Source organism: Dama dama, chromosome 14, assembly GCF_033118175.1.
Source record: "Dama dama isolate Ldn47 chromosome 14, ASM3311817v1, whole genome shotgun sequence".
NCBI classification, from domain to species: domain Eukaryota; kingdom Metazoa; phylum Chordata; class Mammalia; order Artiodactyla; family Cervidae; genus Dama; species Dama dama.
Window position 1 is genome coordinate 36,092,187 of NC_083694.1, and position 21,385 is coordinate 36,113,571.

Consider the following 21,385-nt stretch of genomic DNA (forward strand, 5'->3'; position numbering starts at 1 on the left):
GAATTCATGGAGAATTACACAGAAAAATTAACATGAGTGGAAAGATTGACCAAAATAAGTAGCATGTAAGATTCACATTCACAACCTTTAAAGTATGCCTGATCAAAATGAAATCACTATCTTGAAGAGATATCTGCATCTCCATATTCATTACAGCATTATTTACAAAGGCCAAACTATAGAAATAACTTGTGTCCATTGATGGATAAGTGGATAAAGAAATGTGATAGATGATTAATAGGCAAATAGACAGACAATGGAATATTGTTCAGCTATGGTAAAAAAAAAAAATTCTGTCACTTGCAAACACATGGATGAAACCTAAGGGCATTATACTAAATGAAACAACTCAGACAAAGACAAATTTGTATGATCTCATTTATATGTAGAATCCAAAAAATAAAAAGGGACCTTCCCTGGCAGTCCAGGAGTTAAGACTCTGAACTCCCAATGCAGGGGGCATGCATTCAATCCTCAGTTGGGAAGTTAAAGATTCTTCATGCCCCTGAAGTATGGCCAAAACAAACAAACAAACAAAAACCCAAACTCACAGAAATAGAGAACATACTGATGGCTGTCAGAAGTAGGCTAGGGAATAAGGGAAGGTGTTCAAAAGGTATAAACTTCCAGTTATAAGACAAATTCGTTCCGGAGATACATTCTATATTGTGTAAATCAATTCTGGAAATGTATCGGTAATTATAGGGCTTCCCTGGTGGCTCAGAGGTTAAAGTGTCTGCCTGCAATGCGGGAGACCCAGGTTCCATCCCTCGGTCAGGAAGATCCCCTGGAGAAGGAAATGGCAACCCACTCCAGTATTCTTGCCTGGAGAATCCCATGGATGGAGGAGCCTGGTAGGCTATAGTCCACGAGGTCTCAAAAAGTTGGACACGACTGAGTGACTTCACTATTGGTAATTATACCATACTGTATATTTGAAAGTTGCTAAGAGAATAGATCATGAAAGTTCTTGTCAGAAGAAAAAAATTGTAACTATGTGGGGTGATAAATGTTAACTAAACTTATTGTGGTAATCATGTTATAATATGCACACATGTCTAAATCATTAGGTTGTACACTTTAAACTTATACACTGTTATATGTCAATTATATCTCAATAAAACTGGAGAAAATTAAAAGTACTCAAGTTGTCCAAAGACTATTTCATCCCACTTCCTTATTTTCCATGGGATAGAGTAAAAATAAAACTACCATAATCAATGGATATACTCCACAAAAATATTCTTTAATGTATCAGAATTTCTGAACCTGAAGCATTTCCTTTGCTACATGCTTTCCAAGCCTGTTTTAAAATAACTTAAAAACATATAAAACTGGATGTTCACCAAAGTTTTAAGAAAGTACACGCAAGCAGCTGTCTGTGAGAGGTTTTGTTTTGCCTTCCTCTCTATACATTTCCAAGTTTTCAATGATAAATTCAGTATTTTCCAGATAAAAATAAATTTTATTTTGAATGATCTTTTAATTAGCTGAAAATTTGTGCTTTAAAAAGACGATTGCTAATACAAATGTAGACCCCAACAAGCACTTCAAGTATGATAAACTAGACAGTGAACCATTAAGTGGGACTTGAGAAGCCTGTCCTCTTTGAAACCTGAAGAGGAAAATGAGGCAGCAAAGTCTCTTTTATGCTTTTAAATTTGACTTGTAAATTTCTTTTATATATTTTCTGAATCAGAACGTAGTACCCATGGACATACATGTACTCAAAGAGAACAAAAACAGACTACAGTTGACCCTGGAGCAACATGGGTGATTAGAGGTGCCAATTCTGCACAATGGAAATCTCCCATTTCCTCCATTTTTGTGCTGTCTCTGCATCCACAGTTCCACATCCATGGATCCAAACACTTATGAATCCTGTTTACTGTAATATTTACTGTTTTTTAAAAATCCACATATAAGTGGACCTGCACGGTTCAAACCCATGTTGTTCAACAATCAACTGTATTTGAAATTCAGACAACTCCACAGAAATTCACCCATAAAATGAGCACTCTTCCATAGTTCCCTCAGTCTGGGCAAACTTCAGTACCATAGCCTATAAGGCCTTTCATAAGCTAAGATACTTGTGACCAGATTTGTATTTTCAATTATATACTATCCATGTCTCTCTTAAAGGAATGGTTGAAAAGAATTGTCTCTTGAGTCCCTTTGGTGTTCACCTGAAACTACCACACCATTTTTAATTGGCTATACTCCAATACAAAATAAAAAGTTTAAAGTTGAAAAAACAGAGTTGTTTCTGTAAGAACTAGATATGGCAGAAAAAGAACTTTAAAAACGCAGAAAGACCTAGGTTATAGTCTTGGTTCTATCACACATTGTGAGACTTGGAGCAAATCACTTAAAATTTTTGGACCTGACCACCCCTCTTCAATACCCCTATACAACTCTAAGTTTAGAATACTTCCATCCAGAAAATTGTGATTAACCTGAGAGCCCAATTCAGTGTCTAGGGTTATGCTTATTATATTTAGTCCGTGCTCGAGAACATTTGAAATAATTGGCATGTCAGCCAGCAAGCCCTTTCTGGAATCTTGAAAACTATTAACCATGTCTATGATTCTCTTTTCAGACAAAAGTCTGCAGTGTAAGAAAACGCCCAGATTTTACTGCCACAGGCCAGTGGGAGGTAGTCACTCTGCGCGAAGGGAAGCAAGAGTCAGCCATCTTTGATGCTGTCATGGTCTGCACTGGTTTACTTACTAATCCGTATTTACCACTGGACTCCTTTCCAGGTATAGCCCTTTCTACAACTGACTTTAATTTGTCTTATGTGAGCCACCCTGATACTGGATTGTTTTGGAAATAAATTCCTATTGATCTCCCCCATTAAATAGTTAAAGTAGTGAGGTAAGAGGGTTTTTTCCCTTGACCAGCGCTATTTGGCCAGATTCTGGCTTTCATCAGTTTCAAACAAGTTTTGAGTACCAAAGAGTAGAATGAATAACTATGAAGCAGTTTCATGCTTCACTGAAATTCAATGTCCATCTCTAAGTGACTGGCAGCACCAGAAAACCTTCTAAGACACGGGAGGCCTAGACTGTTTGCTAGACACAGCAGTAGTGCATTGACAAAGGTGAGAGGAGAGGTCACAAGCGTCAATCTGTGAATAAAGGAAAAAATAACTTGATTTTCATTTGTTTGTGTCAATGGGTCACGGCAGTTACCTAGATCAAAGGTTTATGGCACTGGGTAATAGTCACCAGGGGCATGAGTCTTGGGAGACAAATTAAGACATCTTTGGGCCTCAGTTTCTTCATCTGGCTTTTGCAACCATGATTCATTTATGTCAAACTTCAATTGGATTACAACTCAGAGGGAATAGAAAATCCAGTGGCTTGGTTTATTTAATCTGCAGCAAAGGATTCAAAAGGTTCAAACTTAAGCAAATTTTTCTCCGAATCATCTAAATATGACACAGTGATCACAAGGCTCAGTTCACAATTAATTCATCTACCTCCAATGATACTTGGTCTGCTCCCAGCGGTTACTGAAGTCAGGCCACGTTAAGATAAAACACACCCTGAAAACTGTCATAGACTATAATCATTGAATTGGAACGCAGTTCAGCCTTCTTCCTGGTACAGGAAACTCTTCAGCATCCCTGAGAAAGACTCAACAGCCTCTGCTTGAATGCATTCGACTATGAATTCTTTCCACCTTACCCATTTCTTGCCTACAGAGAAAACCCCTGAGTAGGCAAGTTACTCCAACTTCCAATAGGAGTGCCTGGTACTGGATCACTCCAAGAATCCAGAGAATTTCCTGACATAGAGAGTACACTGTGTTTATTGCTAAGAATACAGAAGTGGGTAAGACAACACATAGTCTGCGTGAAAGGAATGAAATGAGTTTTATAGGGGTCCAGTGGAGTAATCCCAGTCTACATATGGCCTGTAGTGACAGCAATACTCACTTTACAACAAATTCATGTACTTGAAATGGTCCTGGACCTGCCCTGCAGATGTTACTCAAGTCAGGTCAGATTAGGATAAAGCATAGCTTGAAAGCAATGGAGCCAATGTGTTCAGCTTAAATAAGATGAGCTTGGGACCCAGGAGGTATAGATTCCCGGTTATACAATTAAGAAGCTATGATCCTTTAGTAGTTCATGGGCATGATGACTGGGTGTTCACGTTGTTGCATGAAATGTGCTCCCTCCTAAACCTTGTTAGGACACCAACACATTACCCATCAGATGTTTAAAAAAGGAAAAAAAGCTATATAATCTTGGGCTTTACACTTAACCTTTCTAAGCCTCTGTTTTCCTTCCTAGAAACTGAGGGGTTTTGACCTATCTTACCCAACATTATATATCACAAATCAAGCAAACAGAACTCTACAGTATTTGCCATCCTTCTCAATATCCATATTACCAGCCACTACCAATTGGTTATTTCAAATCCATGGCTGAATTATCGTTAAGGAGCCTTTGAGCACTAAAATTTCATGACTTTAGACTTGAAATGAAGTCCTCCAAACCTCATCATCTCTCTCTCTGCCCCATAACAGACTTACACACACCCTGGAGTAGCTGTTAATCATCACAAAAATTAAACTCATTTAAGTTATTCAAAAAACCATGTCATGAGTTCTGGAGGCAATTCGAGAAGAAAGTGTTCCAAAAAGTCTTAGTAAATATAATAGGTATTACAGTTGGAATAAATATATAACTTCCCAAAGTAACTTATTTTATTAATTCAGAAACCATATACATTCAGCTGTTTACTAACACAGCCACTTCACCTAACAAAAGTTCTTGCTCTGTTCTCCTGTAATATAAGTGGGGAAAGTATTAGTCTGATAGAAGACTCAAGCCACAGAGTCTCATATTTGTCCACTTGTGATCCAAAAGAGCCTGATCCAGAGATAATCTAAGATAATCTAACATTCATAGATAATGCTATTATTCTCATTAAACTTGTCCAGCTCTCCATTCCTGGCAGTTCTCGGATCCATATTGGGTCAAATATTGAGCTAAGTCAATATTTGAATTTGATTGCATTATTGCTAAACTTTATGATCTAGATTGTGGTTGGGTTTTAACTGAGATTCATGTTAGATTTCTAAAGATTTAAGGTGAAATAAAGAGTTACTGGGCCTTGGTTAAGGCCCAGTAATGTGCCACTAATGTGCCACAGCATCCATATCCTGAGAATTCACCGAGAATCTAGATGTACTGTGATATTTTCTTTAAAAAAAAAAAAATGTTCTTTATACAGGATTGCTTTTGATCATTTTATGCAACCTAAGAGTATTTTCCAAAACCCTCCACAAGCATTTGATGTTTCAGTGAGATTTGGCATCAACTGAGATGTCTTATCTAATTCAAATAGCTCTGATCCCAGTATAACTAACATAACTCATTTTCTCTGAGCCAACTCTGGCTGACTCAGCAAACCTAGCCTGAGTTACCATCAGTCACCAAGGCGAACACACAAGGATCTTTCAAATAGAGACCATACTTTTATTTCCTTTTTAAAAAAAATTTTGTTGCACTGGGTCTTTGCTGTGGCACTCAAGCTTCTCTTGTGGTGTCACACAGGCTTAGTGACCCTGCAGCATGTGGGATCTTAGTTCCCCGACCAGGGATGTGAACCTGCATCCCCTGCATTGGAAGCCAGATTCTTAACCACTGGATCACCAGGAAAGTCCCATGTTTTTATTTATTATTTCCCATATCATCTAGCACAGTGTCCGGCACATAAGAGGTGTCCAAAAATTTGCTGAATAGAGTGGAAGCACTGACTCATAGTTCACTTTAACTTCTCTGCTCTTTCTCCTTGCTTATGAAAACTTCTAAACAATCAAATATTAGCAAATAGAGTATTTCTGTCCCATTCATTTCTATCAAATTTTAAAAAGTAATGACTTCTTATACTTTAGCTTAATAAGTCTTAATGCCATGCTTTTTTTTTTCTTTCTTTCCTTCTTTTTTTTTTTGTTTTTGTTTTTATTTTTGTTTTTAGCAGAAAATGGTTTACTGCAGGGCAAAGGAAGGATGGGTGGCTCATGCTCAAAAACTTTGAAATCCCCAGTGGGTTGGGGGGGGTGGATTTTTTTACAGTGCCATGATATTTTAACTTAGTAATCATCTAATAAGTAAAACTAGAGGTCCATCTAGTGAGATGCAGTAAGTATCTCTATTAAATAAATAATCACTCACCAATTTCTGTATCTTGCATAATTATGTATCCATGTTTCAGATTTTCTTAAAATTGAGTATGTTATTAAAACAACCTAAATCACCCATCAAAAGGATGTTATTAGCTGAATAATGTGTGTGTTTCATTCACAGATCTTGTAAATTTTCTATCTGACCTCCTTTTTTTTTCTATAGGTATAAATACTTTTAAAGGCCAGTATTTCCACAGCCGAGAGTATAAACATCCAGATATATTTAGGGACAAGAGCGTTCTTGTTATTGGAATGGGAAATTCTGGCACAGACATTGCTGTGGAGGCCAGCCACCTGGCAAAGAAGGTATGGTTCTTGGTGTTACCTAATGAGGAGCTTTATCTTAAGATGCATGCCTCAAGCAAACTGTGTTTGACACCATGATAGATGATGAAAGGAAAAAAGAATTCCTAAAACACACACACACAAACAGATTTTTTAGGTACTTTTTTCTTGAATGTTCATAAATGTTACTATAAATTCCAGGTGTCATATTGTGTCATTTTTCCTTAAAAATTTGAGTTCTCTGACTTCTTATTTTTGCTATTTTCCCAGCCAAAATGAGTTACAGGAAGCATCTGTTTCTTACTCAGTCCCATTAGTCAGAAAATTCTGGCTAATTTTTTCTTACTAAGATCTCCCATTTGCTCCTTCCTTTCCTTATTGATTGCCACCATCCTCATCAGGTCCATACCACCTCACGTGGAATCTATTACACTTTCCTTCTCACAATTATGGGAAGAGTTTCTATTACTGGGGGTTGCTTACTCTGTACCAAGAACAGCACTAAAGGCTTTACTGCATGACCTCAGCCAATCATCAAAACAAGCCATGAAGTAGGTACAAGACTCCTTAACCACCAGTGAAGCAACTGAAACCTAGAGTTAAACAAGCTGCCTAAAGGCACACCACCAGCAGCTGGTAGAGCCAGTCCTCAAACCCAAGTCTCTTCCATTCAAAGCCCCTGCTCCCAATTCTATCTTAAGTGCCTGTACTCCTGCCCCAGTCCAGCCCCCCACACATGACAATCCACCCAGACCCCCAACCACCAACAAACAAATCCTCTGAAAAGCCTGCTCTCCTTATGACACTCATGTTAAAAAACTAACAACTCCTCCCTACCTAAAAAAAAAAAAAAAAAATCATTAATTACAGGGCTCTCCATCACCTGGTCTAGATCTGCCATTTTAACTTTATCCTGCACTGCTTTCCCACATGATCATCAACTGAACGCCGACTGGTCTACTCTGTGACCTTTCCCACCCCCAAGCCTCAATTTTCCCCTTCACTCACACCATAGCCCTCCCTTCTGCAGTGCCCTTTTCTCTTTTATGACAACTTACATTTACATTCCCAGACACCTCTACCCAACACAAAATCATCTCTCCAGTATGAATTGATGTAATAACTGAAATTTACACTCCTCAGATGGCACTTTGAATTCTTGGTATTGCTCATTACCTTTTATGAGATTTCTCAGTTGGCGCTAGAGGTAAAGAACCTGCCTGCCAAATGCAAAAGACTTATGAAACTCAGGTTCAATCCCTGAGTCGGGAAAATCCCCTGGAGGAGGGCATGGCAACCCACTCCAGTATTCTTCCCTGGAGAATCGCCATGGATGGAGGAGTCTGGCGGGCTACAGTCCACAGGGTCACACAGAGTTGGACATGACTAAAGCCACTTAGCGCGGCAGGGCAATTGCCTTTTATATACAGGCAAAATATATAGTATGTATTATTTATAGTGTGTATTTTCTTTCCAACTATGCTATAAACTCATTGAAAGCCATCCAGGTAACAAATCAATATTAGTTGTTGAATTCTGCTACACCAAATGTTGTGCCAGGCATGGAGGATACACGGGAGAACAGAATAATCAAACAGGATTCCTGCTGTCATAGATGGTATAGTCATGGGGAAAACAGATGTCATGTAAATAAGTGTAAATAATTAGATCAATAATTGCAAGAATGAAAATAGGTATGAGGAAAAAGAATTGGGAGTGTATTCCTTTCTGGAACTTTAAGGAAGGAACTTGATGATTGATTGACTGATTTGGAGAGACTTAGCAATTTGGTAGAGTTATCCCGAAGGAAGGAAAAGGAGGTTCTGAAGCAAAAATCAGCATAGGCCCATTCACAATGACCAACACATGTGAGTCATATATTACTACTTCTATTTCTCTAACCACTGGAAATTTCTTCAATCTGAAAACATGCTTTGGCACACACCATTTCTATATTGACAAAGAAACTCCCCTTGTTTCAGAATATAATTCATTTCTACCAAAATATCATAACTGATTCTTCATCATGATGAAGAAAGGCAGGTGCAAATATGTCTAATGTCAGAATTACTGATGTGCTTATAGTTCTTGCCACCATAAGGCTCCATCATATTATGAGGCTTCCTTGGTAGCTCAGATGCTAAAGAATCTGCCTGCAATGCAGGAGATCCAGGTTCTATCTCTGGGTGGGGAAGATCCCCTGGAGAAGGGAATGGCTACCTACTCCAGTATTATAAGGTCAATCAAAATGTATCATAAAGGCACTAACACTGCAGCTATGGCCACCATGCCCCAGTTTATTGGAAGAGAAAACGGGCATTAAACCAGTTGTTTTGTATTTGCAAAGCAACAGATCAGTTGACTAAATTTTTCAATTTTAAAAAGTTATACAGACAACTCTTTGTTGTATAGGTTCCAAAGTAACTATTAGCTTAATGAACTAGGTCAGCTGGTAAACTCAAATAGTCAAATAATCTGTTTTTTAAAAATCCACCAAAACTAGTTTTATTACTGAATTTTACTATCAGTTCTAACAATGCTTTATGTTGAAACCCTTTGCAGACATCTTTTTTTTTTTTTTCTAACTGCACTGCGCAGCATGTGGAATCTTAGTTCCCTGGATAAAACCTGTGCTTCCTGCATGGGTTTGATCCAGGAAGGCAGAGTCTTAACCACTGGACCACCAGGGAAGTCCCTGCAGACAACTTTCAGTTGCATCCTTGCCCTACTCTTGCCTATAGTCACTAGCATACAAAGTTGTTATCACCTGTTCACTATCTTCTCACATGAGATTCTAAGTTCCTATGGTCAACCACAATATATAATTCACCATGGTGTCTAGCACTGAGCCTGGCAGATAAAAAGTGCTCAATAATATGTGCTAAGGCATTTTAATACTCTAGATACTCAAACCATTATCTCAAAAGAATAAAGTGGGAGTTAGAGAAGCCAAAACTATCTTGTCAGGGAGGTATTTTGGGGGTGGCTGGCTATTTGGTGCCTTTCAACTCATGAAAATAATCTCTGACAGAACCAGCCCTGTTCACTGTGTCAAACTGAGTGACCTCTTTGATTGCTTCTAGGTGTTCCTCAGCACCACCGGAGGGGCATGGGCGATCAGCCGTGTCTTTGACTCAGGGTACCCATGGGACATGGTTTTCATGACACGATTTCAGAACACATTCAGAAATTCTCTTCCAACTCCAATTGTGAATTGGTTGATAGCGAAAAGGATGAACAGCTGGTTCAATCATGCAAATTATGGCTTAATACCAGAAGACAGGTAAATGCAGAGGGGCTGCAGAAGGCTGTTAGGGAGAAGGGGCATTGGTCCTTCCAGCAGCCATAATACAGCAACAAGACTGAGTATGAAGGAAAACTTCATATAAATTACTTAGTCATAATGGCTAACTGTTTTCAGTGCTTGGTAAGTAGAATTATGTGATACACAACTGTCAACAACCCTTTAAAGTAAACCATATAACCTCCCTTTCAGAGTGGGTATACTAAGACAGGGAAATTCAGTCACTTGCCCAAGTTAATCTAGTACCAAGCAGACTCTGTGACCTTGGCAAGTTACATAAACCTTAGTTGCAGTAATCAAAGGAGAATAATTTGTCTATGACTCTTCCAACAAAAACAACACATTTGCCTATTTCACAGTGTGGGAAAAATTTAATCCTTCACCATCTTTCAAAAAACAGTGCCTTCTTCAGATGACCTTGATTTCAGTCTTATCCTTTCAGTTACAACCCATTACTTAGCCCATTAACAAGTACCAGTGGTTTTATTTTACTTCCTCATTCATTGACTCTGTACAATGATATTCCATTGCCAGGGTAGCACCACAGCCTGGAGATCCTGTCTGATCTTCCCCCAGATTCCACTCTGGACCAGGATTGATCAGGTGGCACCCAAGCCACCAGGGTTGGGAGACAGGCCCCTTCCTACTACATGTACTTCATTCCTCTGGGTCTCTTCATCCTTCTCTCATACACCTTCCTCTCTTCCTGCTCTTCTAGTCCTGCTATTGTTTCCATTTTTTTCCTTTCTTACCTACCCTCTTCTGTTGCCTAACTTCAGGTCCCCTAGGAGTTTTAAACTTTTCACCAGAGCCTTTCCTACCATAAGCTTGATTTAGCCTGAATGGCCACTCAAAAGACTTTATTTAATCCCACAAAGCCTAGAAAATGTAAAAGAAGCCTGAGGAATTATAATATCTTCCCTGTTAGATTTAGCCAATCCTTTTTCATTTCCAAAGTTCTTAGAAATATACTATTTCATATGTTCTTCATCCTACCCAATCAACTAACAAGGATGGCAAGTATTAGCATCCCTATTTTACAGGTGAATAAAAGAAAGCCTACAAAGATGAAATGGTTTTCCCAAGCTCTGTTAAGTATAAACATTTGGACACAAAGCCACCCTTACTACCTCCTGCTCCAGAGCTCCCTCCATTTGATCACATTGTCTGTTTCTGTGCATTCACCATAAGCCCAAAATGACTCAGCTTACTTAAAATCATCTAGCAAAGCATTTGCTTTGTGATTCCAAAGACACAGCCAGAAAAGGGTGATTCCAAAGACATAGCCAGAAAAAGCTAATTCTGCCCTTGTTCTTTTTAAACACATGCATACTTTCCTTGTACAATTGCTTCTGAGGAGGAAAGAGTTTCTAGCATTTCTCAGCAGATAGAGAAGTCCCTGGTTTCCCTTGTGGTCCTTCAGCATTCAGCTATCTCTAAAATGACAGGGATAACTGAATGCTAGAATTCAGCAGGAGAAGTAGAGCTAGAGAAAATTCTGACCTCCTTCTCCCCAGGCTTCTAAATTCTTGTAAATGGTAAGCATGGTTCCATCATCCTTCTTGGTCGTTCATGAATCCACTCCCACAAAGGTAACTTCCCACAGTACTGTCACCTCCTGCCTAGCTGAGGGGCAAGTCGCAAAATGAAGAGGAGAAGGGGAGGAGGAGGGCGGGCTGACTGCATCAGTTCCTGGCAGATCTCTTCCTTATCCATGTTAATGTCTAGGGTACAACTAAGAGAGCCTGTGCTAAATGACGAGCTCCCAGGCCGTATCATCACTGGGAAAGTACTCATCAAGCCAAGCGTTAAGGAAGTGAAGGAAAACTCTGTCGTATTTAACAACACCCCAAAGGAAGAGCCCATCGATATCATTGTTTTTGCCACTGGATACACTTTTGATTTCCCCTTCCTTGACGAGACTGTAGTGAAAGTCGAAGATGGCCAGGCATCGCTATACAAGTACATCTTTCCTGCACATCTACCAAAGCCAACCCTGGCTGTCATTGGTCTCATCAAACCCTTGGGCTCCTTACTACCCACAGGGGATACACAAGCTCGATGGGCTGTTCGGGTCCTGAAAGGTAAGTGTATAAGAAATAGGAGAACATGGGAATTCCCTGGCAGTCCAGGGGTTACGACTCCTCATTTCACAGTGGAGGGCTCAGGTTCAATCCCTGGTTGGGGAACAAACATCTCACAAGCCACGTGGTGTGGCCAAATTAAAATAAATTAATTTTAAAAAAAGAAATAACAGGATATATGTGTTCAGTTTACCATGTCATTTTAGATACTGGAAATTTTGAGACTTTTCCCACCTCCCATCTAAAATAATAGAATTTTTTAAAGCAAATTCATCTATTGTTCACTGAATTACAATATCATAATGAATTTGTGCCAGTACAAGCACAAAAGATAAATCATGGATCAAAAAATATCAGCTGCTAGTCTGACTGAATCAACTGGTTCAATGAACATTTGAACATTTTAAAAGCTCAATCAATTGAATGACAAATTCAGTCAAGCCAGTTGTGAGGTTCTGCAATATCAAATAAGTAGTGAGGGGATTTGATTCTTATCTCTTCAACTGGTGGCATAATCACCAGGAGTTAACATTACTCTGCTAACATTTCTGCCAAAAGAACAGATAATTTGCTGGGTACTAGAAATAAAAGATGTGCAGTAGTAAAGCATCTTTGCTTGCTAAGTAAGCACTGAAGTTACATTGCATTTTTGTTTATTTGTTTGCTTTATAGGTGTGATTAAGTTACCACCATCAAGCATAATGATCGAGGAAGTTAATGAAAGAAAAAAAAACAAGCCCAGTGGGTAAGTTAAGTGCTATGCATTCTTTTTGAATCACAACTAAAACTGGTAAAGCAAGAGCAAAGAATGGTGTGAGTTACACTGGAGAACAAAGAAGCGGCTAAGACTCAAAAGGAGGGGAAAAAAAGACTAAGCTAACCTGTTTAAGGAAAGAAAGGAAAAGGAAACTGAGGTTTTAACATCCTAAACCATCACTTTAGACCATGGTCATCTAGCATGACATGGAGACGTGGAGTTTATATCCTAAACCAAATGTAATTAATCCTTATCTACCAGATAGGACTCTATACTTCTATCCATAATCAGAAGGCAAACTGTTGTGTTTATCCACTCTGACACCAAAGGGTCTGCTCATTCATTCATTTCAGCAAATCCATGTTCAGCTCTCCTGTTTTTATTCAGACGGCCACTCTAGAACAGGAGTCAAAACAGGGCCAATGGACCAAATCTGCCAACCACCTATTTTCCTATTTTAAATCACTAGAAAGAAGAAGATTTTATGATATGTGCAAATTTTGTAAAATTCACATCACTGTGGCCATAAGTAAAGCTTTATTAGCACACAGCCCCACTCAAGTTTGGGCTTCCCTGGTGGCTCACTGGTAAAGAATCTGCCTGCAGATACAGAAGACACAGGTTTGATCCCTGGGTGGGGAAGACCCCCTGGAGAAGGAAATGGCCACCCACTCCATAATTCTTGTCTGGGAAATCCTATGGACAGAGGAGCCTGGCGGCTACAGTCCATGGGGTTGCAAAGAGTCAGACACAAGTGAGCGACTGAGCAGACTCAATTTAAGTATTGTTTAAGACTGCTTTTGCATTAGGACAGCAAAGTTGACTAGCTGAGGTAGAGACTGTAACATGGCCCTCATAGACCTTAAATATTTAGCATCTAGCCTTTTGCAGAGCAAGTTTGTCGGCCCTTCTCCAGAGAGAGGTCTCCACTTGCGCTCTGCTTTTTGGCTGCCACAAAGGGCCAGGGACAGTGGAAGGCAGATGGCCAGCTGGGAAGGACTCTTGCTCTCCCCAGCTCCTAATCCTAAAGCACCTCTGATTTTCTCTGTTTTACTGTTTATGTTTCAGACTTTGACATATATTTTTCACTTGGGAAAAAGAAGGGGTTTGTGACCGAGAAAAAAGACTTAAAATCACTGCATTTAAGAAACACCACTTTTCTCCTTCATATATATTTCCAAACTTCAAATGTTTTACTATCCTTGTCAAAGTCCTAAATCCCAAAATTATAAAAGCACTTCCAGTGTCTCTTCTTCATTCTCAACCTGGGATATGATTTGATCTCCATTATGCAATTCTAGTATAACATAAATCACTAATTAGAACTACATGAAGCAACAGCTTTTGTCACTTTGGTCAGTCGAGGGATTAATTAATTAAAGATTAATACCAGCATTACACAGAATTTCACACTACTGAGTTTTATGATTTTTCACATTATACAAATCAAGCAATAATTGAGTTTTAGGAAGATATAAGAATAGTAAAAATTATATAAAACCTTTTTTGCTAGAAATTGCTCATCATTTAACAATAGAACTAAAGTAATACTAGATTCATTATCAGCATTTGACAAACGATGTGTACAGAGTGTTTTTTCACAGGATCTATCTTGTATTTAAACAATACCATGAGACCATTTGACAACTATGGGCGTGGAGGGAAGAATACAGAGACCAGTTCAAATTTTGTGGCCTCATTGTTTACTTCTGGCACTTTTACTTGTTCTAAGGTTACCATTATTTAATCTTTTTGTTTTCTCCTTTATCCCAATCTTCCTTTTATAAAGGTTTGGCTTGTGTTACTGCAAAGCTTTGCAAACCGATTATATCACATATGTAGATGAACTCCTGACCGCTATCAATGCAAAGCCCAACCTGTTCTCTCTGCTCCTGACGGATCCACGCCTGGCTTTGGCCATCTTCTTTGGCCCATGCACACCATACCAGTTCCGTCTGACTGGTCCAGGGAAATGGGAAGGAGCCCGAAATGCTATCATGACCCAGTGGGACCGAACATTCAAGGCCACCAAAACTCGAATTGTACAAGAATCCCCATCTCTCTTCACAAGCTTACTTAAACTCTTCAGCTTTCTAGCTTTGCTTGTGGCCATTTTCCTGATTTTCCTATAAATAAAAAATTACCTAAATAAACTATCAAATGCACAGAGTAGATGGACAGCAATCTGGTTCCCCCACTGCAACAACTTTGCCTTCATGACTATAATCTATATCTGAGCAATGAAAGCCACCCCTTCCCCTTCCCTGGCTGGCTTGAGGGCCCACTAGTATTCCTGGGTGTCTCCCAGCTCCACCTGCTTCTAATGCTAGAGAAAGATAACCAAGATTTCTGTGCATTTGAAGGCTGCTGGAAGGTTCAAGGTTCATTTTAGAAGAGAGAGTTGTCTCAGACACCACTTTGAGAAATTAGACCTCTTTCCTATTTTCATATATCTCAATTAAAACTCAATATTTCATGAAAGATTTGGTTGTATTAAAATGGCACTCTTATGGTATCAGTTGATTAAAAATAAAAAGAAAGCAAAAGCCTAGGATTACTTTGAGTGGTCTTTAATTCTCTTTTTAAGAGTTGGGGAAAAGCGAGAAGGGGATGAGAAGTCTATTAATAAAGACCATAATAGGATGGGAGGTGTCAACGACTTGGTTGGAGTGTTTCTAAAGGAATGTACCTGCATAGAAGTGCCCATCCCCCTAGAATACACTCTTCAACCAAACAGGGTCTTCAGCTGACATAAGAACAAACCCAATCAGATCTATTCCACAGAATACAACCACATCCACCCACTCTTGGAACCAGCCTCCAGCACCCAAAGGAAAAACATCTTCCACTCACATACACCTTTACAACTCTGCTTAAAGAGGCAAATGGCTGCCTCTTCTAAGAGTCAACCAAATCCAACTGGAAAAGACAGAGCTGAGAAGTCTTTCACAGAGAGATAATAGGAGAAAGAAAAGACAGGAAAAGAGGAGCAAAGGCAAACACCGTGTCTAAAGCAGTTTTTGACCAAGCTATACCAACCCTGGATCCTCTCTCACAGTTACACATTTGAGAATGTGACTCAGCCAGAAAAGGTGTTGCCTTCACATTATCTCACTGAGGGGCTTAGATGGCACACTTCACCTCACAGAGAGGCCCATGGTTCGCACACTGGAGGAAATTCAAAACCTACGGACTCAGGATTGAGTTGTGTAGGTAAGAAGACATGCAGTTTGTGTCTCTTCCACTCTGGTCTGCTCTTCCAGCTCCTCTTTTTTGTTCCATTTTCTAACACTTCTAACCTATTTCACTTCTTAACATATGTGATATTGTGATATGTAATAACAACTGTATATTTGGTCTTCCTCCTCATTTCCAGCACAGAACTCCTAAGACTCTTGAAATCTCCTAAGTGATGAGAACATAAAGATATCTTTTGTTAATGAGGTGACTCTCGGAAAACATCTAAAGATGGGGGCCAATCACCAGAAGAACCATCCATGTGATTAGAGGATTGGAACTTTCCTTCCACCCCTTGGATCTGTGGGGAGGGGAGAGGCAGGCTGGAGGTTGAATCGATAACCAATGGTTAGTGACTTAATCAATCATGTCTATGTAATGAAACCTCTGTAAAAACCAAAAAGGATGAGGTTCAGAGAGTTTCCAAGTTGGTGAACACATAGAGATTCAGGGAGAATGGTGCCCTTGAGAGGACATAGAAATTCCATTCCCTTCCCACCTACCTTGCCCTGTGTATCTCTTCTATCTGGCTATTCCTAAATAATATCATCCTTTTATAATAAACTAGTAATCTATAAATAGAATGCTTCTCTGAGTTCTGGGAGCCAAACTAGTTCACAAAAGCACTAATTATTTTAGCAAATTGTTGAACCCAATTAGGGACTCATTGAAGCTTCCTACCTACAGCTGGTTCTCAGAAGCACAGGTGACAACCTGGGCTCATGATGGACATCTGAAGAGAAAGCAATCTTGTAGGACCAAGCCCTTAACCTGTAGAACCTGATACTATCTCTAGGTAGATAGTGTCAGAATCAAGTTCAACTATAGGAAACCGAGCTGGTCTCCAAAAACTGCTCAATGGTGTGGGAAGAAAAACCCCACACATACATTGGAATTGGAAGCAGAGCACTTAATATAGGAACTCATAGTGGAAAAACTGCTCTGCTGAATATAATAGAAATGACTTTGGGAAATGCTTTTCTCTCCCGTGAAGCAGAGCTGACACTTGAGCATTCCTCATGAAGTTGACTGGGAAAGTTGGGTACCCAGGGTGAAGCAGGGCAAGGTGAACTATCCAGGCAGCCATGCGGCAAACTATGGGAACAAGCTGGAGCCTGAATCTTATCTCATCTGCTGAACACATTGTACCAAGAGACTGAATACACAGACAGATTATTGCCAAGCCATCTACAGTAGAACTCTGACCCATAGCCTCTGCAACAATCAGACTAGAACACTCAGGACCAAGACTTGGTCAATAAGTGCCAGCTTCTCTAACTCTTGCCCTGGTTCCAACTCAGAAACAACAAGGAAAATCAAATATAATCCCCAAACCAGGCACATGTGATGCCTTGCTTCTCATTAGCCCGCCTCCACCTTTCCCACGCCAACAATCTCCAATAAGAGTATGTCTGAATCCCTCCCATTTTCTAATTTTTAAAAAAAATTCCCCTTCCTGCCTTTGAATCTCTGCCAAATGTAATGATGGTAGCTGAGTTTCTTACCATGGCAAGCTCTGTCTTCATGGGGAAGTCAGTGCTACACAATTTAACAAGAAACAGACAAGGAAATATCAGCTGATTACTCCAAGGTTGTTGCTGTTTGTGGTTTAGTTGCTAAGTCGTGTCCGACTCTTCTGTGACCCCCTGGACTGTAGCCTGCAAGGCTCCTCTGTCCATGAGATTTCCCAGGCAAGTATACCCGAGTGGGTTGCCATTTCCTTCTCCAGGAGATCTTCCCGACCCAGGGATTGAGCCCGCACCTCCGGCATTGGCAGGTGGATTTTTTACCACTGAGTCACCTGGGAAGCCCCTAGTCCAAGGTAACAGAACTAATAAGTGGCTGAGTGAAGACATGGATCTGCAAAACATATATCCAGGGATCTTCTTAACGCCAGCATTTAAGCCTGTGGTTTCCAAAGTACAAATAACTTCAGAAGTCTTAATAGTGATATCATGAAAGTCATATTACAAGGATATTGCTCCATGAAAGCATCCATATGTCTCCCTTTCTCACTCTGCCTGAGTGTGTGTATAGACCTGCCTCTCTATCCAAGCACATCTGCCCTGCTGTGTCTGGGATTTTGCAGCTAATTTCCTCCATGTAGACCACTATGCTTCTGAATCTCCACATACATCTTTTTCACTGTTCATCCCTCCCTCTTCTTCTCTGACCATGACTATTCTAGACCTACTCTGTGGCCATAATGTAGAACAAGTTCAATAGGAAGAAGGGGAGTTAGGCTTCCCAGGTGCAGTTCTTCATCAGTTCAGTTTAGTCACTCAGTCGTGTCCAACTCTTTGTGACCCCGTGGACTGCAGGACACCAGGCTTCCCTGTCCATCACCAACTCCTGGAGCTTACTCAAACTCATGTCCATCAAGTCAGTGATCCAATCATCTCATCTTCTGTTGTCCCCTTCTCCTCCTGCCTTCAGTCTTTCCTAGCATCAGGGTCTTTTCCAATGAGTCAACTCTTCGCTCCGGGTGGCCAAAGTATTGGAGTTTCAGCTTCAGCATCAGTCCTTCCAATGAATATTCAGGACTGATTTCCTTTAGGATAGACTGGTTGAATCTCATTGCAGTCCAAAGGACTCTCAAGAGTCTTCTCCAACACAGTTCAATAGCATCAATTCTTCGACACTCAGCTTTCTTTATATTCCAACTCTCACATCCATACAAGACCACCGGAAAAACCATAGTCTTGACCAGACAGACCTTTGTTGGCAAAGTAATGTCTCTGCTTTTTAACATGCTGTCTAGGTTGATCATTCCTTGCAAGGAGCAAGAGTCTTTTAATTTCATGGCTTTTAATTTCTGCAGTGATTTTGGAGCCCAAAAGAATTCTACATAATTGCCAATTGAATTCTACATAATTACCTATTGAAATACATTTTTTCAATTACTGATTGAAACACATCCCATGCATAAGAACACATGAATTTAGTTACTGTTGCCCTAATGGTCCAGGAGCGAGCAAGGAGAATGAAGACAGAACATGAAATCTGGTGCAATCGGTCAGGGGACCTGGAGCCTCTGTTGGACTGACATGCAGAGTCCATTCCGAGTCCAGCTTTTGTTCCTAATTGCTGACTACAGGACTTTCTCAGATCTTATCTTTCTCAAGACACATGTTGTGTTGATCACCTACTCCTAAATGTCCTATACTGACATAGTCCAGATCTTGTGTTTACCCCAGGCCGATCCCTTCTGGGCTAGTCTTAGGAACAATTAGCAAGTATGCAGTATTCACGCCTGGTGCCAACCCGGTGTTCCAAGGTCCATGCCGTCATGATCCCAGTCATACTCTCTTTTGGATCTGGCCTTGGGGTTTGTAACAAGGCAATTATTCTTAAGAAAAACATGAAAGATAATCACTAACATAATTTCTTAATATATGCTGTTTTACCAGGTGCTATTTCTGTGAAATTTCTCAGGGCTGTGAAAGTACATTATTAGGAATTCCCACTACAAGTTAGGTCCCAGAAACCTAGCAAAAGCGAAAACATATTAAACACTTTGGCCTCCAGCACATCCTTTAAATCAGAAAGACTGGTAAGGCATTTCAACTCAAGGGTAATTTTACACTGTCAGAAATTCTTTTTAGTGTATACAAATAGCACCCCCTACTGGACCTATCTTTTTTTACAGTCCAACACTCCAGATCTTTCAATACACCCCGCTGTAGGAGTTGCTTAAACAACTGAAATGAGTGCAGAAGTTCTGCCATTTACTAGCTGTGTAAACCTGAGCAAGTAATGCACTTTCCTGAAGCTACAGTTTTCTTTCCTACTGCATGAAAGTTATAACACATCCTACCTCGTAGAGTCTCATAAGGATTAAATAGTGTAATCCAACCACTCCAGAAAGAATGAAGAGATGGAATCAAAGCAAAAACAACACCCAGTTGTGGATGTGACTGGTGATAGAAGCAAAGTCTGATGCTGTAAAGAGCAATATTGCATAGGAACCTGGAATGTCAGGTCCATGAATTAAGGCAAACGGTAAGTGGTCAAACAGGAGATGGCAAGAGTGAACGTCAACATTTTAGGAATCAGCGAACTAAAATGGACTGGAATAGGTGAATTTAACTCAGATGACCATTATATCTACTACCAAGGGCAAGAATTCCTTAAAAGAAATGGAGTAGCCATCACAGTCAACAAAAGAGTTGGAAATGCAGTATTTGAATGCAATCTCAAAAACAACAGAATGATCTCTGTTCATTTCCAAGGCAAACCTGGAGTAACAGGCAAATTTGGCCTTGGAGTACAGAATGAAGCAGGGCAAAGGCTAATAGAGTTTTACCAAGAGAACGCACTGGTCACAGCAAACACCCTCTTCCAAAAACACAAGAGAAGACTACACATGGACATCACCAGATGGTCAACACTGAAATCAGATTGATTATATTCTTTGCAGCCAAAGATGGAGAAGCTCTATACAGCCAGCAAAAACAAGACCAGGAGCTGACTATGGCTCAGATCATGAACTCCTTATTGCCAAACTCAGACTTAAATTGAAGAAAGTAGGGAAAACCACTAGACCATTCAGGTATGATCTAAATGAAATCCCTAACGATTATACAGTGGAAGTGACAAATAGACTCAAGGGATTAGATCTGATAGACAGAGTGCCTGAAGAACTATGGATGGAGGTTCATGACATTGTACAGGAGGCAGGATCAAGACCATTCCCAAGAAAAAGAAATGCAAGAAGGGAAAATGGTTGTCTGAGGAGGCCTTACAAACTGCTATGAAAAGAAGAGAAGCAAAAGGCAAAGGAGAAAAGGAAAGATACACCCATTTGAATACAGAGTTCCAAAGAATAGCAAGGAGAGATAAGAAAGCCTTCCTCAGTGATCAATGCAAAGAAATACTGTACCTAATGTACAGTAAATACTCACATAAGATATATCATTATTTTAAAACAGTCTCTAACTTCAGAGCATTTTGATTTTTTAAAAAAGTCTACATTTAGTCCTTTCTCTTCAAAAAAAAATCTTGCTAGATAATTAAAAATAGACATCAAAATTTTAGGCCAAAATGGAAAATATAATGAGACAATTAGCTTGTATTAATAGGATAAGACTACTGGGCACATTTTCCTACAGAGTAAAAGTTATACTATATAACTATTTTTATTTCTGACATCTGTTTTCATGGAAGTGCCAGCAGACTTATAAAGCATGTAAATATGATTAGTCATGGCTAGATTAGTAAACAGTGAAGGAGCAAGAGCAATATGTGAATGGGGAAAGAAACTAAGCCTCGGATTTCCCTGGTGGCGCAGTGGATAAGAATCTGCCTGCCAGTGCAGGGATCATGGGTTCAATCCCTGTTCCAGGAAGATTCCATGTGCCCCAGAGAAACTAAATCCACAAGCCACAACGACTGAGCCCACACACCTAGAGCCTGAGCTCTGCAACAAGAGAAGCTACTACAATGAGAAGTCCATGCACCTCTGCTGTGGCCAACACAGCAGCTAGGGATCAAAAATGGCTGGCGCAGTTTGGG

At 39.9% G+C, this 21,385-nt stretch overlaps 1 protein-coding gene and 1 non-coding gene across 2 annotated transcripts in view; both read left to right on the plus strand.

Moving 5' to 3' along the window:
• Positions 1-14,818, plus strand: part of FMO1 (flavin containing dimethylaniline monoxygenase 1) — a 33,255-nt gene extending 18,437 nt beyond the window's left edge. Inside the window, exons 4-9 of the mRNA XM_061160305.1 lie at positions 2,600-2,762; positions 6,368-6,510; positions 9,573-9,772; positions 11,522-11,877; positions 12,550-12,622; positions 14,424-14,818. Coding sequence (XP_061016288.1) covers positions 2,600-2,762; positions 6,368-6,510; positions 9,573-9,772; positions 11,522-11,877; positions 12,550-12,622; positions 14,424-14,766 — 1,278 coding nt within the window. The 3' untranslated portion in view covers positions 14,767-14,818. The remainder of the gene's footprint in view (positions 1-2,599; positions 2,763-6,367; positions 6,511-9,572; positions 9,773-11,521; positions 11,878-12,549; positions 12,623-14,423) is intronic.
• Positions 4,124-4,228, plus strand: LOC133069754 (small nucleolar RNA U13). Its single transcript, XR_009695977.1, has one exon. It is a non-coding gene; the product is annotated as a small nucleolar RNA U13 (small nucleolar RNA).
• Positions 14,819-21,385: the final 6,567 nt, after the last annotated feature.